The sequence below is a fragment of the Pteropus medius genome, unplaced genomic scaffold, assembly GCF_902729225.1.
Source record: "Pteropus medius unplaced genomic scaffold, Ma_sr-lr_union100, whole genome shotgun sequence".
NCBI lineage: Eukaryota > Metazoa > Chordata > Mammalia > Chiroptera > Pteropodidae > Pteropus > Pteropus medius.
The window spans coordinates 4,081,231-4,100,228 of NW_024354875.1; the positions used below are offsets into that span (position 1 = coordinate 4,081,231).

At 35.6% G+C, this 18,998-nt stretch overlaps 1 protein-coding gene across 16 annotated transcripts in view; it reads right to left on the reverse strand.

The window, feature by feature from the left end:
• The window catches only part of MFF (mitochondrial fission factor), a 28,429-nt gene that overhangs the window by 976 nt on the left and 8,455 nt on the right, over window positions 1-18,998 (reverse strand). For 3 of the 16 annotated variants that reach the window (XM_039855869.1, XM_039855865.1, XM_039855870.1), the window contains 6 exons: window positions 17,513-17,601; window positions 14,861-14,935; window positions 10,628-10,786; window positions 6,876-6,908; window positions 5,226-5,285; window positions 2,336-2,420 (listed from right to left, as the gene is read on the reverse strand). In XM_039855869.1, the coding sequence (XP_039711803.1) occupies window positions 2,336-2,420; window positions 5,226-5,285; window positions 6,876-6,908; window positions 10,628-10,786; window positions 14,861-14,935; window positions 17,513-17,601 (501 nt within the window). The remainder of the gene's footprint in view (window positions 1-2,335; window positions 2,421-5,225; window positions 5,286-6,875; window positions 6,909-10,627; window positions 10,787-14,860; window positions 14,936-17,512; window positions 17,602-18,998) is intronic. The other 13 variants (XM_039855872.1, XM_039855867.1, XM_039855874.1 and 10 more) reach the window with 8 other exon arrangements.

The window sequence follows — 18,998 nt, forward strand, 5'->3', positions numbered from 1 at the left end:
ATAAGAGCTCACATTCACTTAAATACTCTTCTGTTTCCCTTCTCCAAGTTTCTGAGTTCGACAGGATGAACTGCCCTTCCTTCCTGGGTGCGGTGGTGAGGTGAGGCAGCTGCTACACGTTGCTACGTGGGAGAAAGGACTAAGCACGCACTTAGGCGGGCTGACCCCAGCGGAAACGGTGAGGGACTCCTGCTCCTTTCTGCGCCCTTCTACGGGTTTTCGTCACTCCGCCTCAGTTTCTCATCTTTAATCTGCTTTAATTTCCTTCCTGTCCACCTGTGACTCACTGCGAGGACCCATAAATTAACCTATCGTAGTGGGCCCTGCCACCTGCCACGCAGACCCTTTGGGATGAAAGGCTGACTCCCCAGCTGCTAGTGTCTCTGGTTGACAGCACCGTCCTCGCTGTTAGTCCTCAACTGTGAACAGCCCTGGGCTGGGCGACTGCCTCGCCCAAGGTCATGCTCCATGACTGGGCAGCACGCTCCAGCTCTGCAGGGTGATCGTGGCTTCACAGCTCTTCGTGGGGGTTGGCTACAAACAGCCTATATTCTGACTACATTGCAGTCCGGCATCTCTCTCTTTTGCCCGATCCTACTTCCTTTCCTCTCCCACAGACGTTAACCTCAAGAACACTCCCCAGTAAACTTTCTACATGCAAATCTTCATACCAGAGCTCGGTTTCCGGGGAATCCAACCTGCCCATCTATGTGAAAACACTACGAGTGCTGTAAAGCATCATGAAGGTACATGGGATTATCATCGTTATGGTAAAGAAACTGAAGGAGGAAAATTCTCACAATGCCAAACCCGTAGTATGCAAGGACTGGGAACCAACTACCAACGGGGGAAAACGTCTACTGACACAACGAACACAGCAGTGCAGGTATAACCATTTTAACAACTCAAAAAGGATCTCACTTTCGATCAGTGTTGAGCAACCATTTTTCTGTTATGGCCAATTCAGTGAAAAAGAAAAGCACTTAAAGATAACCTTTGCCCCATTCAAAATGTTTATTTGGTCCCATGAGATACTATGTTCTTGCACAACTGGTTCTACTTTATTGTCAGTGAAAACACTGGCATTGCTTTGAGTCATAAAAATATTTCTATCCGGGCATATCTGAGATGTAGAAACGCCCAGGCAGCTTTTGAATACTGCCCCCGAGAGCGGGTTAAACTTTGTGTCTAGGTGACCCATGAGTTGCTCATCACTAGACTATGGCAGCTCCAGGCTGACAGTCCCCAAACTGGCAACGGAGCAAGGACAGCTGCAGAAGCAGTAGCCTCCACTGCTGCCAGGGTCACAAGTGTGAATTCTGTAGCACATTCTCGTGATTCAGTTTTTGTTACTTATCTTAGAAACTCAGATTCCCAACTGGCTTTCCACTCCTTTTAAGGTTTCACAGCATGTGTGTGACTCGTTTACAATGACTATATCTTTGTCTGTCCTCGACTGGTTCACCCTCTAAGTTAAGGATTAAATGAATGTTGTTAAAACCCTGAAACTCACATTATACTTTCAGAAAACAAGGTTGTTGGTATAATTGTGAATTCAATAACACAGAAGAAAACTCTTTCTGCCATAAGCAAAGTGTAAGTAAACATATATGTAAGAACTTATGATATAGCTTCCATTTATGTTTCAGTAAATGAGATTAAAAATGAAAAAAGAATATTTGCTTCATATAATCCTTTTATTCCATTAAATCTTTAAAATAATATTGATTTACTCTTAAAATATTTAGTTTCTTGACTTTTATTTAGAAATATTTTATTTTCAATCATTTCCTCTCCACATCTGTTTGGCACGGACACATTCAGGACACCGAATACGGCTTCCCCACATGTGAGAAGAGGATGTGTGAGTCCATGTTAAAATGCACATGTGCGACTGTAGTTCTAAGTAGGATGTACTACGGAACACGAGGAATACGTATACGAAGACCCTCTGCAAACTGAGAGCAGTTTCCAAAATGGAGTTCTCAGAAATAGTAACGGAGGTCTCAAAGTGACTGTCCTGTGTTTCAAAAAGCCAAGCAAGGAATTTATGGCTTTACTGATTTGCTAAAATGTCAAGATTCTTTGTTATTAGCTAGAATTATGTGAATCCATTTTGGTAATACTGTTTTATGCTGATCAAAACATGTAATGGTGGTTTAATGTACCTTTAATCAAAACAGGAAAATCAATTATGGTTTAATAAATAGTTTGATAGATAAAATATTTCAATTTATGGGTTATATAGGAGAAAATGATAAAATGTTAGGAACTATCACCGTAAACATTATATGAATATCACTTGGGATTATATCTTATTTGGTACATTAAATACCTGTCGTCTTAATGAAGCTGCATCTACAACAGTCATGTCATCTGAAGTTCCTTCAATTGTTGTATCTGTATTTGAAATGCCATACCTAGCAGATGAGAAAAATTCAACATTAGAAAAGAACTCAGAGTACCTAGCAAGTCCTGTAATACGTTGTGTAATGCTCAAAGAATTGCTCGAAAGATTGGCATTTAACAATATGAATTATCAAAATACTTTACAATCTGAATTGTCACTAATAAAGGAAAGAAAAGAAAAAAGCTTAAGATAATTACTTTCAATTCTGGGAAAGCATCCTAAAACTTTGAGAATGAGAAGAAATCCTGACTAAAGATATAAATAAGGAGATACTTTTCACCTCAGAGGGATGGGCATCGTTAAAAAGGGTCCCTGACTTAAAAGACTGGAAAGCTGCCCCACTAGAATATAAAAACATACAATTCTTACACAAACCCGTGTCCACGTGTGGTTCCACAGGAGTCTGCTGAGACTCACTGGCAGGGCACACTAACTCGAGCTAAGTCCTCTCGCTGCCTCTTCTCTTGCCGTTTCTACTCTTTACTTCTTATTTCCAATTACTTACTTTCTACTGTGTCTCGCATAGAAGCATTTATAAAAGCACCTGAATATCTTGCCACTACATTCAGATCCAGAATTGGCTCAATAATGAATAATTAACAGGCTGTATATAAAATACTGGAAAGCCAATAAGACAAACTCTAGAGAAAGCATTTTAAAAGTACTTCTTGTTCAAATGCAGTTACTTCTAAAAGGGCAGTGACTTTTAAATGAATGACAATGAACTTCTGAGAAACAAATACACACAAATGCTATTCTTCCTTTTTGCCTGGATTTCCACTTTTTAAATATATTTTAATTAATAGCTTTATTGAGCGACAATTTACATACCACACAATGCATCTAACATGTTTATACCATTACTATTTTAATCCTATATGTTACTTTGGTAAATGGCATACTGACTTTTCTGAATGAGAAGATAAAGAAATTGAATTTAAAAGTTACTCCTACGTAATCATAGAGAATTGGTACACAGATCATATATTCTAATATTTCAAGTGAATCTCCACTATAAAAAGCACATTACTACACAAAGGGGTATGAAGAGAATTATATTTTTCATCCAGATATGTTCAAAACAAATCTATTCAGAAAGTCCTTTTGTTTCAAATACTGGAAATAACCCAAAATATTTTAATCATACAGTGTCATTATTCTGAACACTGATGATAACTAGACAGGTTGCAGTTTAAATAACAGACACGGTGTACTGACTCTAGATCATCTAGAACAATCTCTAAATGTGCCTTTGATGGTTAAATTAACTTGCTTTCTCATTAACTGTCCCTTTCTTCATGGGAACAGAATAAATACCCTGGAATACTGAGAGTAATGACATCAGTTAGAGAAATAAGCTATTAAGTTAGTAGATGCTGGAACTATGGGTTTACAAACATGTGAATTAATTATTCCTTTGAACATTAAGAGAGAATTATTAAATGATTAGTAGAAAAAATGAGGGTCGAAGATGCTTCTTCTCTACATTTTATCTTCAAAATAAAACTTTTCTATTTCTGTGAGGTCACTCATGAGATGAATATTTAGGGGAAAAAAAAAGCAATACAAGCAATTGCTTCAAAGGTAAAATGACCTGCACTGAACGCAGAGAATGAAGTATAACTGAAAGGGATTACTCGCAATTTAAATCTTGAATTAACGAAAGCTTTCGATATCTGTAAAAAAAATCTTCGTGTGTAAATAAATCTAGGGATATGGCAAAAGACTTTATATAATTTAACTTTAAAAAAAAATCACCATGTGTTTTAAACTAAAACCTGTATTTATGAGAACTAAAAACTCTATTAAATGCTAAGACAGATCACTGGCTGAACATACTTTCACAGAGAGATAAAAAGATCACGAACTTATTAGAAGTACATAAGAGAAAACCTAAAATGGATTGAGTTAACTCTGAAAGGAAACAAGTTGGCAGAGTGGTCGGGGGTCTCTAAGGGCATTAATTCCTCTAACCCAACTTAACTGTGAGTGACAAACTGGTTTCCCTCTTCTCCTGCCTAAAAATGAATGTGTCAGCTTCCTCTCATCACAAAAGTGCTGCCAGCTTTAAATCTGTTATAGATAATGTAATTCTGCTAAAAACAAACAAAATTGGCTCTGAAAAAAATCACAGTAATGTTATCTGTGAAGACCAACCAAGTTTTTTTTTCCTCTAGAAGATGGAATATGGGGATCCTGGCACTTGAGAACCTCAAATATTTGTACGTGCCATCCTATCTGTCCCTGTGCATGAGAGAAGAAATAATTACTCAGGTTAAGCACGACTGAAAGTGCGAAAGGGGCAAAAATAAGAGAAAAGCTTAAATAGACAGATGACATAAATTCTTAAAACGAAATTCTCTTTATAAATGTTTAATTTCCCCAAACTGGCAATGCTGATTTTCCTGAATTTAAGATGATGCCTTACAGACAGCTTTATCTACAGAATGAAAAAAAAAGAAACAGCGACAGAACTATAGGCAACAATTAAAATGATGCACATAAAACATTTAAGATTTAAGATTATTTTTTCTGTGTTAAGCATGATCGTCTATAACCTATTACAACTGTATCTAAACAAAACATCTCAGATACATGACACTGTATAATTGTTAAGCATTTTTCCTCGTACTCAGGTGGCAAAGGTCACGAATGATTCTCACTATTCTCGGAGAAAAGCAGGATGTACTCACGAGAAAAGCTGGAGAAATCCGAGCTATCATACAAAGGCATGGCTACCATGTGCGTTACAGCCTGTGAAACACAGATTCAGTCAACCACTGAGCCTGGTTGCTTATGACGTCTCGACATTTACCTGACGCTGTCGCGATGAGGGTTAGAAGTGGCGGCAGCAGACCCACCACGCAACACAGGTCTAAGGCAGGTGTTTGCGGAAGGCACAGACAGAATCAGGAAACAGAGAAGTAATAAAATAAAAGCAAAAACAAGACAGATAAATGTCAAATAGGATTATATTGTATGCTTCAATACAATATATTTCAAATACTTTATCTTTGTCTCACACGTCCTCCATTTTATGATTTTCATAAATTAAATATTTTTCAATGGGTTAAAAAACAAAGGGAAGGGGAATCTATATTTATGTAATAAAATAGCACCAACATATAAAATAATTTGGGGGAGTGTTTACATTTTAAATTATGAAATTCAAGACGGAGGACAACTGTTTAAAAAGTGTAAATTCTCTTCTAGTTAGAAAAACATCACCATGGACCCTAGAAGCATGTCGAGAACCAGTTAGCAGCACCTGCATGATCGTGGTTGCTCATGTCAACAGCTCTCTCTCCAGAACTAAAAGTCCCACATAACTGCCCTTTCCCACAGGTGCTTCCTTCCCGCCATGTTACTCTGGGTTAGCACCTGACGTCTTAATGTCGCTGTGTCTCATTCACACCCTGAACTCTCCAGAGCAGAAGTGCAAGTTCTGGAGCTGGGGAGATAAGGGGACACGCTCTGAGGGACACACGACAGCACGTTACAGAAGTGCCACCCGACACTGAGCCTGATCTCGAGAGACAACCAGGAGTGACATACAGGGCTGCTGGAAATGAAGACAGGTGCACTGGAAAACTTTGTGGGGATTTTCACTCAGCTTCAGTTCAGTTCACTATTTCCAGAGGGCAATTTGTTCCTTACCTAGGTAAGCGGTAACCTTGCCAATAAATCTTATTTTTTAAATTTTTTAAAAAATAAATTAATTTTTTTATGGTGACATTGGTTAACAAAATCCAGTAAGTTTCAGCTGTATAAATCTTATTTTTTTAAATCAGGAAAAAAGCTCCATGGGTCACTGGTCAATTCCCCAAAAAGTAATCAGCAATATATGCTAAACAGAGAAAGGAGGTTGGGGTATAGAATTTGTATAAGGAATTTAAGTATTACTTTCTATTTTGAATGTCTCATTCTCTAAGTACTGATCAGGTTTTGCCCAAATTTAAATATCAAGGCAATTCTTAATTACAGAAAACATTTAAGAACAAATGCACTACTTTTTTTTTTTCTTTGTAAGTTAGTACAGCTATAGAATTTTGGCTATAATACAAATCACCATTTTGTAGCAATTCAATTTATTCAAGAAAATTTTCATGTTTAGCTTGTATGTTTCCTAATTGCTTAATTAAATTTTTGAAGCCTAGAGGATAAGAGATTCAGAGACTTTTTGAGGAGAAATGTTAGAATTCTATTCTGTTGGCTACAGAACAGTGAGAAATCACATCCTGCTAATATATATTTACTCTGTGGCATTAGGAAAACTGTTGCTAGTTAATAACTACGGTCTTACATTACACTAACATGAGAATGTTTAACTAAAGCAAAGCTGTGTGCTACTTAAAGTTTTTCTTAAAAAATTCACACTAACATGCTCAAATGGACCTGCCATATTCAAGATTCCACCACAGAGATTTCCCTTTTATAATGCAGAGCCAGAAAATAATACAGTTACCTTTCACAACGTATTTCATTTTGTCTTCTTACACTGGCAATTGACACATATAATATAAAAGTAAATTAGACAGGCATTTGGCAAAGTTAGAAGCGTCATTCAAGTACCACCTTCTACCATCAGTATAATTTAATACATTAAAAAAATCTTTGTTTAAGCTTGGTAATATGTTCAACAATATGTTTTGTAATTAAAGTGGCCAAAGGGAATGAGATCCAAGGCTCTACAATTTCCGGCATTAACTTGTATACTGACATTTTTGAGTAAATAGATGATCTGACTTCATAGGATGTTTGTTAAAAAAATGGAAACTGCTACAATAAACAAATAAAAGGGGAGACTAGGAATTATACACATTTTTAAAAAGACAAATCATAAATAACAAACTGTTTCGACTGCAAATTTGCACTTCTAGGTATTCCAAGTAATATATTTATATGGATACTTGCAAAACATATAAAATTATTTACACGTCGATTTCTTATTCTATTCATTCGAAGCTAATAGAATTCACTAAAGAAAAACTATATAATCAAGGCCCTTCTAAAAACAAAATTTGAGCATGTGAAGCATGACTTATCTGTCAATATTTAAGTAATGTTCTCACATGGGAACTAAGTTTCTTTTTAAAAATGTTAATATTCTGCATCGGAGAATGAGGACTGGAGCTCTAGCAGATGTCAGAAGACCTGGGCATTTCCTCAGGAGCCAAGGACTAAATTGTAATAGCATTTTAAGTCCAAAGAACACCAGTGCCTGTCCCAGGTGTTTTGGTAAATTTTGGATACATTAGTTTTCCAAATGCACAGCACTGACCTGTGTAAACAAACTTTTTAATATGTACCTATGATTTCACTGTCTTCATGTTGAGACTGATTTTAGATCATGTTAAGTTCTCATGAGGACATAAAAATACCATAAACCTTTCAACAGTATCCCTTAGAGTGTAAACTAAAAGCAGTTCTTATGTCAAGCAACTGTGAATCTGCATTGTTTTATGATAATAAAACAGGTAGAAAGACTTTTTTCTTCCTCCCACCCTCACTCCCTCCATTCCTGTCAAGTAGTTCTAGCTTAATTTAACTATACCTAATGAGATGGCGAAAGACCAAAGATTAAGATACTGCATTAGCATAACAGCCAGGAGTAATAGAAAGGAAAAAGTGATGTACAGAGCAAGAAACATAAAAGCACTTAAAAGTTGATAAGCAGTATTATTTTATAATCATGCAAGTAGACCATTATCCAAATTTCACATTCCTAGTTCTTATATCAGAAAAGTCATGCTGGACAGTTCTCAAAGTAGAAATAAACATGGATTTGGCACTTGAAACTCTGATAAAAACTTGTTCAACGGTTACATTGTAAAAGATTTAAATATAATGATTAAAAAAAACCAAAACCCTTTCAGTTATGAAAGCAAGCTAGTAAGACTAATGAGTCGAACCCTCCACGCTCCAAGGTAACAATGGTTATAATGGTGTGTGTGTGTGTGTGGTGTGTGTGTATATATATATATATATATATATATATATATATATATACAGGAGCTAATAACTACTCATACGAGTATACTTCATGGATTTTTAAAATTTCATTTAAGTGAATAAGATAATTCCTTCCCAGAAAAGGGATTTTAAAGTTATCGATTCATTACAATAAAAAATAAATACATAATAAATAAATTTTCACTTAGGGCTTAAAAGTTTTTCATAATAAAATAATACAAAGTAAGTTTTTTACATTAGTAAGATTTCTGATTTTGTACTTTTGAACTTGCAAAATTTTTCATTATGGAGAAAAAAAATCCAACTATTTTTAAGTTCCATGTCACCGTCTGAACTGTATAGGTGTTGGGGGTGGGACAAAGAATTTTAATGTACTGGGGCTTTGTCATCTAGCCATTGTTTAAGCTATATAAGATTGATGAATATCTTTTCCTTTCAGACACTTTCACTGTAATAGCATTTGATAAGGTATAATTTGACCTAATAATCTGTCTATTTTAGGACTAATTAAAAAGTTAAAGAGGATACTTGGTGAAGAATAAATCTATTTAAGGAGGGAGGAGAAAACAGGCCTTTGGAAATATTAGTTCTGTCGTGCCAGGTATTTTACATTTAATATCTCTTGAAGGCTCTCCCACTACTCTAAATAAAACATTTCAGGCCATTATCCCCATATCTTAAATAAAGCTGCTGACGATAGGGGAAGATTCAACAAGAATCCAAAAAACAAGGTCATATTATTACCCCCAGAGAGGCCCAGAGAAGCTAAGCAATTTGTCCAAGGCCATCGTGCAGCTAGCTATTCAGTGGGGTGATTGCTGAATTGGACTGACCCCCTGAATCCCTGCTTTTCCTTCTGGACCATGCTGCTTCTTGTAGACTCCAAATACTCTAAGGTAGTCCTTGAAGCTTCAAAGAGCATAAAAGGGTCTCCCTTGGGACAGGGAGATACATATATTTATATATATGTAATTTTCCCCCTGCCATGAGCTTTCTCTTTTAAGCTCTTTCTGGTGTAGCTCTAAGTCCTCGGGCCCAGCTGTATACCACCAGATTAACCCTGGGAGGCCTCAGAAACACCAGACCAGCGGTATGGGCAAGTGCTCGTGAAGTCTGGGGAAGACACCTGGGTTTGTGTGAGGCACAAAAGTACTCAACGAGAAAGTTTGTTCAGAGCAAGCTGTAAGACATATCAGCTCCTACGGTAGGAAGTAAGGTTTATTGGGTGAGCCAGCTGAATTTATCAGGTATTCTTCAAAACGTAAAAATTAACAGTCTAATAAAATTATCATGAAAATTCAAAGGCTGACTCGAAGAGTTACCGGAAAAAATGTTTGCGGTTGAAATGAAACTGCCTGTACCTTTCCCATACTATGCCAAAAAGCTTTCCGAACGTCATCTCTTAAAAAACACTATGTAGTAATGATGCAAGGACAAAAAGTATTTGAAATAATGGCCAAACGTTTATTTTTATGACCATGTCTAAGTATACCACTAATGCTTTTACTTGATGTTCAGAAGTGAGATAAACTATTTAGCATCAGTATTATCAAAAAGATAATAGCACCTAGGATTTTTGATATAGGCCTAGAAATCTCTTACTAAGAGGAATGAAAAAAAAAATGTCCTGAGCACAGCAGAGGGAATGCAGTTAGCATTAATATGATGGCTAGGTGGAGGGCCAGGGGAGGGAGGGAGCAACTGGGGGGATTGTTTTATGAACTATGTAGATGTCTAACCAATGTACTATATACTTGAAACTAATTTAAATAAATGAATTTTAAAAAAATGTCCTGGAGGCTACAGTGACGTCATCTTCTCAAATCTGCTTCATTAATGCAACCACATTAGCATCATAAATGATGACATCAAAAGACTTACTAAAGAAAATTAGCATGCTTCACTTCAACAGCCCACACTCAATCCAACAGTATCCCTCAGCACATTCCCAAATGGAATCGAGTACTCAAAAGAGGTTGATGAAGCCTTCGAAAAAAATCATTACACTTCCAGTGTAGTAATTAACTGAATACTCTCCCTGACTGAAGAGAAGCTAACCGAATCTTGTGAAATGTGAATTTTGGACAACAATTTCAAATTAAAAGAAAGCAAAGCAAACTGTTTCCAACCACCGCATCTTAGAAAGAGACAAAGGTGCAAACATAAAAGGAAGACACCACAGTCCACTAAAAGGAGCCAAAAAATATGCAATAAAGCTGGCAAGAGTCTCTGATGGCCAATCACCTGCGATTTTCATCTAGCACATCCAAGATCTGCTGGTAAGCCCTACGAGTAGAAGACTGGATAAGCGACAAAATGCCACGAGCAGAGGAGAGATTAGCTCCATCTTCAGGTAACATATGGGGAGGACAGACCCGAACCTGTTGTGGCGATGGTGTCACACTGTTTATATAAGCACAGCAAATGAAAACAAAAAAACAAAAACAAAAACACTCAAGTCAGATTTTCATAAAACTTCAGCTGAGCAGTTTCCCCACTTATATTTTAAGAATTCTCTTAATTTTCTTGCCCCCTTTCCCTCCCCTCATTTCCCCCAAGAACAATCAAACCAAATAAGTTAATATATAGTTTTAAAAGACTAGCTACAATGCAGCAGCTGTAACTGAGTAGCCTTAAACATCAAATTAAACAAACAGAATATGAAAGAACTTTGGAGAGGGAAGAGAACTATAGCAATGAGTGTGTTCAATCCCTAGCTTCGGAGAAGCAGCATTCTTTATTTGGTATATATATTCCAATTCAGTAAACCAAACCTCCAAAAATCGACACTGCACTGCGATTTATGGATGATCAGAAGAGTGAGAGAGAAAATTCTTGTATATGAGTGTCAAAATTTAAACACGTGAATCAAAAGTGAGTCCATGAAATGCCATTTCCAATACTTCACGAAGACAAAAGCAAGATGAGTTTACAATGAGTAAATTTAAAGATGAATTAAAGTTTCAGAAAGCTATAACAAGTGTTCTGATTTCTTAATTGTATTAAAGCGTATGATCTCTAGGTAAGTAACTAAAACATAAAACTACTCCCGATTCTCTGAATAGTGAAAGAAGGCAAGGATACCTCTTAAATTATCCAGATGGATGTTAAACAACCATTTCTGGGCTTCTCAGCAACAGTAATCTTACATTCTTTCATGTATGAGCTGAGACTCACCATTTCGTTAGCTCCTGTGCCAGTGCTTCCTAAAAGCTGGAGCCATTTCACACAGGAGCAATTTCACAGTTCTAACCCGAACTCTTAAGACTGGCATTAGTATTTTCGGAGAGTTGTTTAGTATTAGAGCATGATCAGCTGTTTGAAGACTTGGCATCTGGTTTTTCACAGTCAGAGGGTTTGTTACAATAAGACGCTTTGTTATAAAAGGACTAGACCTTGGGATGTGGGTTCAACATTTTTTTCTCAACGTCAGGGCAAAACACCTAGACTACACCTCATCCTTGTGTATTATGCCCAAAAGAATGAAAGTGGAGCAGACAGTGAACAACTGAAAGAAAAAAATCTTTTATTGTGACATATGTAATGTTTTCTAACTTAGCATGTATTTGTTTGGAAACTACAAAATAAGTGGGATAATTTTTGAAAGGGCAGCTGTCATCTAATGTTATTCCCAGAGTCCCAGAAAACTGAAAACAAAATCTCTGCACTTTTGTTAATAACTCTGAATGTCTCAATGAGCCAAAGTGAGACGCACAATAAATACGAAAATCGTGTTTTCCAAAGATGACTCAGAAGAGAGGGATCTAAGTCAAATCTTGGTATACGAGGAAATGAGTCTGTAGGGGCAGAGTCACCATAGGAATTAGGCCTGATGGTGTCAAGATAAATACAAGCTTTCAGATGCAGACTAATGGACAGTTACCCTGAACATCAGTCCAGAGGCCAGGAATCTTCTGGAATGTACATAAGCCAACTTATCAACTGACCCATCGTACTTGGCAAAACCTATATTGGGCAACCAAAAAAGCAGCCTATCTGGACACAAAGTCCAAGCACTAGTCTTACACTCATGGGGAAAATCCAAAGCTCTTGCTTTGTGAGAAACCAGACCAAATTCATGTCAGAGAAGTGTCACAACAGGCAGGAATAAAAATGGCCCGTTCCATGTCAACATAAAGAAATAATACATTTTATAATCTTCTTGACAGAGCTGCCAACATACTGGCTAAATTTACCTAAGTAAGTTATAAAGAGTAATCAGCACAATATCAATGGATATAATTAAAGTTTTTGTTTTTGCATTTTGGTGCTTAAATTGAACATTTCTGCATCTTACTCTATATCAGTAAATAAATTAAGCTACATACTAAGTATGTTAAAGTTTATAATAATATTTAGAATCATCTTATAGCAACAATGTCGATAAAATAAATCCGAATCCATGAAAAAAGTCTGATGGATTTTTTGCGCATTAAAAATTAAAAAAGGGTTACTTTCTGTGAGAAACCACTTTGCCAGAAAAAGCAATAGGAATTGTTTACAGTTCTAAAAGTAGAAGTATTTCCTGTCTATGTACAGGAAATCAAGTGTATTTATAAAGTAATCAAGCTTAAACTAATTTCAAATTAAGTGCAAAGAATTCTTAAGATGGAATGCACAGAAGGCTGGTTTCTAAAATAGTGCATAAGATCTCTTCCAATTCTAAGACTCTATGATCATGTGAAATTGAAATATGGTAATGAAATAAAAACTTACATGATCCTCAATTGTAACTTGAGAAAAAAAATTTATGTAGAAAGAAAAGAAAATTAAGTCTTTACCAATACTAGTAAAAATATTTCATCAAAGACCAACATAAAAAATATATTTGGATTTTTGATGGCTTCTCAAAAGATATTAAACTTTTAAAAATTAGGAAGAAATTTAACTTATTAATTTATTCATAAATAGTGAAAACAGAACAGAAAGTACTTTTTAAACTGATGACACTCTGGACAGCAGTATATGTATAGATTAAATGCCCTTGATTGTTAATACTTGTTTCTGTCGTAGATGAACTAAATGATTAAATCGTAAGATGATCAAAATTACTCTAATTAGAAGCAATAAATACTTCAGCAATTTTTTTTTAGCTTTAAGCAGTGTTGCAAGTCTTTTTGTAAATGAATTTAGAATAAAAAAGCATAAGCCCCATTTTGGTAATCGGTTAGCTGGAGTACCCACCATGGGCATCAACTGTGAAGGGAAAACAGTGAGAGCTTTAGAGTTGACTTTGATCTCGGTCTACTCATCCACCCGACTAAGGTGGAACAATTTTTTTTTTTTGACAAGTGAATTACTGTGAAAAATAAAAAAGCAAACATATTGCAAAGGCACTGAGATTATTTACGCAAACGTCATATTAGTAATTTAATAAAAACGTTCTTTGATGATAAATTAATCCTAGTAATGTTATAAAATAACAAAATCTCAACTTTTTCTTTTATAAAAGATTAGGAAATTTTTAACAAAGCACTGATGCATACCATGTTACTTCATTAGTAACAGCTCTACCTCATGCTTACATGAAATCTTACATGAGTGTTAAGTAAACAACACCAAGCAACGTCGAAACGCAAATTTAAATAAAAATGTGCTTGGCATTACCGTCATTATTAAGAGTTAAACCCAAAGTCAAATACCTCTTTCCCAAAGGGTTTTTATAGGAATGTTTCTCAAACTGTGAGGATAAACCTCTTTTGTTAAGGCTCCAGGCTCTTCCAAAAAACAAAAACCCAGTAAAGGTAAAACAGTGAAAAAGGGGAGAATTTTCATGGAAACACAAATGTGTATCATTTCTTTTGAAATTTTAAATAGAGAGAAAACTTTAATTTGTTACCGCCACTATCTACGGCAACTTACTGGTTCCTAGAAGCTGATAAGAGAACCAGAGTGAGGAAAACAACCGATTATCAGACACACCAGCTCTCGAGTTCTGATGGTGAACCTGAATCCGCCCCTCCCCTGCCTTGGATTTAAGGATCTCAAAACAGTTTTCCAGGCATAATTTTAATCTACGAAACTAAAAAAAAAAAAAAGTCAGTGACAAACCACACACTATACAGTCTCCTTCTGGGTCAAAATAAAACAAGAAAAGATTTTGTGCTAAATAAAATTTAAAGTAAGACTGAGATCACTGAACCTGGTTAGAGTTGAATCTGTGAGGAACTAACATGTCGGCCGAGGCAAAGTAAAGAAAATGGATAAGGATGCTTGGTCCTTAGTGTAAATTATTCCATTTTACTTTCACCATTACACTCAGAGTCATAATAACTTCCTTAGTTGGTCTAGTTACTTTTCTCCTTAACAAAGTGTATGATGACAGTTTGAGAATCCTGAAACAGGGGTACTAAAAGGCCAAACAGTAAGAGAATTAGTATATTATACGCCAATCACCTGGTGAAATATTAGTAAAACATGAGCCTGCAAAATAAAAACAACTCCTACTTGTGAAAAGCATAGCAGATAAAATCTTACGTGTACTCCGGTGCAGAAATCGGTGCCTGGAACCTTGAAATTTTATTTCTTGGGGCAGAATCTGATCTGTGCCACCTTAAATAATAATTATGCTTCTTTTACATATTCAGCTTTTATAACACATAGAAAAAGCTAGATACGATTCTACTGGTCAGAATTCATATTTGTAACTATAGCTGACCATAATTAATCCTACTGTCTCTTGAAAGTAATTAGGAAAACAAAGGCCAGTGCTCTTACTCTTATATCCATATGTACTTCTATTCTTAAAGCCAAGGAATAAAAGCAAAGGCAGGCAAAGGTTCATGCACATTGACACATAATTTATCTCACATCACAAAGAAAAGACTAAAGTAGGGAAAGACAGCAAGAGTTTAATAATTACTTTAGTAGAGGTAAAACATGGCTATGTCATTAGTTTCTTCCTTACCATATTACCAACATTGAACACACATTATATAAGTTCATTATATGAAATTCCTAAAGTTAATTAAATGTAGATGCTTAAAGATGAATTGAAGTATAAAGTATAAAATTAATAATGGTAGGAGAAGAAAAATCAAGGTTATATCATTAACAAAAAGATGGTTAAGTATCTTACCATGACATGGTAACATACGTTAACTGTCGTAACAAAGAGCATAGCTAAGTAATGTAAGCATTTCGCTGTTAAAATATAGTTATATATTCATGTTATTTTTACTACCAAAAAAGAAAACATGAGATTTTCAGTTTTATTAAACATCTAGAAAATGCCACTAAGGCAACTTAAAGAAAAAAAGGAATCTAATATTAGTTAACTCTTAATCTTTTCTGTTGTGAGAAACATGTTATTGGTTAACTGCAAAAGTATCTATGAACTAATCATCTACTCTAAATCATATAGCAGGTTAGTTTTTATACGTAATAGAGTTGTTTCCTTTCTAACTGAACTCAGCTATCAATAATATATACTTCGTGAGGAAAAAAAAAGTGATGCTGTCAGAATAGTTGTTTTATTTCACTAATGTGAAATTTCAAGGTAATTAAAGACCTAAATAAGCCGTATCTTTAGGTAACAGAAGAGTTTATTAAGTCTTTGCTGCCTTAAAAAGTATTACAAATAGAAAATAACGAAAGCTCTTAGGTTATGTTTAATCATTCTCAGAGGATATGAAACATAAAGAAGCTACCTTAGCCATAAACTATATAGCTTTTCACCATTTGTAAAATACACCTCGAAATATTCTAGAAAATGATTTCATGGGCTGGCTGACATCACTGCCAACCAGATACCTTTATGGACACATACAGGTATCATAAAAAATTACATATTAATAATGGCTGAACACTTCAAGTAAATCTTCCCTGAAGGAGATATATATTAATTTCATCTTACTATCTTCCTGTACAACCCTAAAGGATAATTATAACTATGTTAGGGGGCATTTCAAGGTTCCTTGAGAAATTAGAGGAGTTACAGTCTCCTTTGCACCTAACACGAGAGAAGGGAGACTCGACATCCATCAAGCCCCTCCTGCATCCCTATACACTTCAGTCAGGTTCAAACTAGAACTTGATACGGTTTAGTATAAATGGTCTAATTATACTGTGATCTCATTACTTTGCAAATATCTAAATTTGCAAGCTTTACAAACAGCTCTACATCTAATTCTTTTGCAGTTCTCAGAAGCCAGCATAATACTTGGCATCAAATGTGGTTCATGATAAATGATTTTATGATAACTGATCAACAATTTAATGAGGAATATTAATTTACATCAACTATCTACATCATCCATTTATAAAAGCCACAATCACCAATGACTTTGAGACTTAAAATTCTGACCAGTTTTTAAAAGGCTATTTTATTTGTAAAAACTCGTTACTTTTAATAAAATAACAAAAAGCACTTGCCTGACCCAAAACATCTTATAGTGGGGGCCCTTTAAGATCAGGGTATGATAATATAACCAAATAAGAAAGAACAGATAGTCATTTAAACAATATACTTGTATTTTTGGAAAATGAAAGGGATCTAATAATTCAATGACTCAGTAGGCAGAGAGCTAAAAAAATAACCCTAGAAAGTTAAAAAAAAAAAAAGCCCCAGTTGCCTATGCTACATTGTTTAGCACAGCTCATTAGAAGCAGAGCTGAAAAGGGCTAAGTCACAATCTTGTGATAAGTTGAGTAACTTGAAAATAGATATTTCCTTAAATAAAATGTTTTCCTTTTATTTTTTTAACCTACATGCTACATAAACAGTTTTGAAGAATGTACAGAACTGAGCAGTTATATTTATCAATTTTTCTTAAGTATACTTTATGGAAGAGTTCTCAAATAAGCAAATCAGACTTACAGAAGACTATCAAATACACAGAAGATAATGCTATTGAAAAATCCTCGCAACTAACAGAATGGTCAGGTTTTAAGTATTGCAAATATGTAAAATTGATGTAAATGCAAAACAGATTTCATACACTATTAGGAGTAAATTATTTACTTTTTTCTCAGGATCTTAGGCCTAAAACATACATCCGTGTCTTCCTCCTTTTTTAAAAAAAAATTTGGAAGTAAAAAAAAAAAAGTAAATTATTTAGAAAAAGAAGAGACGGATAATATGTGGAGAACAGTAATGAAGGAGGCACGACATTCCGTGGCTCTACTCACAGGGAGTCAGTCCTGACCAGCTGTCCGTTTTGGCGAACAGCGTTTTCACTCATAGAACGCTCTCTTTTTAGCCTGCCGACTGCACGGACCTGTCAGGCGCAAAGAAAAGGAACAGAAAACACTCTTAGTAGCCTAGGAGCTGTTTAGCATCAAAAGAACCTTAATTCAGGGACACTCACAAAATTTATGAAGAATGGCTGCTAGGCATGTACATTATAGATACACATGTTTAAAAAACTCTACTTATTATAATGTAGATAAACCTAGGAATGCTTACTTTATGACAAAGTTTCCTTCTGCTTTCTTTTAAAGTATCAGTCTTCTGTGGTACAGTCTTCTATAAATATTTTTATTATAATTTATGTAATATACTTTTACTAAAGAACAATTCCCAACAGGTTTTAAAGGCACATATACTATAGGAAATGGGATGTATTTATATTACAAATAAATGTTTCTGGCTTCTGGTGTTAAACGAATTCAGATTTGGTTGAATAGCTGAAAACTGGACTAAAAAAACAGCCTTACTAGCTTAAAGGTTTCTGGCATTCCAGAAAGAGCCACAACCTCTTATCTTGCATGTTCTTCTTACAAAGATATCATCGGCCTCTTTCCACTTGGGGTGGGCTCTCTGTTGCCTTCCCTTGACACTGGGTGGGCCGGTGACTTCAGGGATGATGCAATGTGACTTACAAGGTTTGGTCATAAACAACAATACAGTTTCTGCCTTTTTTAACCAGATTGTTCATGTTAGGAAAAATGGCACCATAATGTGAAGAAGCCCAAGCAGCCACACGGAAAGACAATGGGTAGGTACAGCAGCTGAGGTCCCAGACAACAGCTAGGATCAACTGACATGTGAGTGACGAGGCCTTCAGATGACTGCAGCCTCAAGCTGTTGAATCAGCCCTAGTCTTTGAGACTTCCTAGCTTAGGCCCATGTATTGTAGAAGCAAAACAAGTTTTCTCCATTATGCCTGCTGCAAATTCCTAACCCACAGAATTCATGAGCAGAATAAAAAGTGCAGCCACCGTTTCATGGCTGTCTTAGGCACTGTGATTTAGCAGTCACTCCCAACTCCCCTCTCCCCTAAACCCCTGGCAACCAGTAATCTGCTTTCTAACTCTGTGGTTTTGCCTATTCTGGATATTTCAAGTAAGTAGAATCATGTAAATGGCGTTTTCTGTCAAGCTTCTTTGACCTGGCATAATGCTTTCAGGGTTCATCCATGTTGGAGCCTGTGCAAGTACATTCCTTATTATAGCTGAAAAATATTCACTGTGAGGATGTACCACATTTTGCTCATCTATTCATCACTTGATGGACATTTGGATCGTTTCTACCTTTTGGCTATTAGAGACCTGTTTGATTTTTTATGACTTGGAGGATGCTACTGGTATCTAGTAGACAGAAATCAAGAATGCTGCTAAACATTCTACAGTACAAAACGACAGCCTTCACAACAAAGGATGATCCGCTCCAATA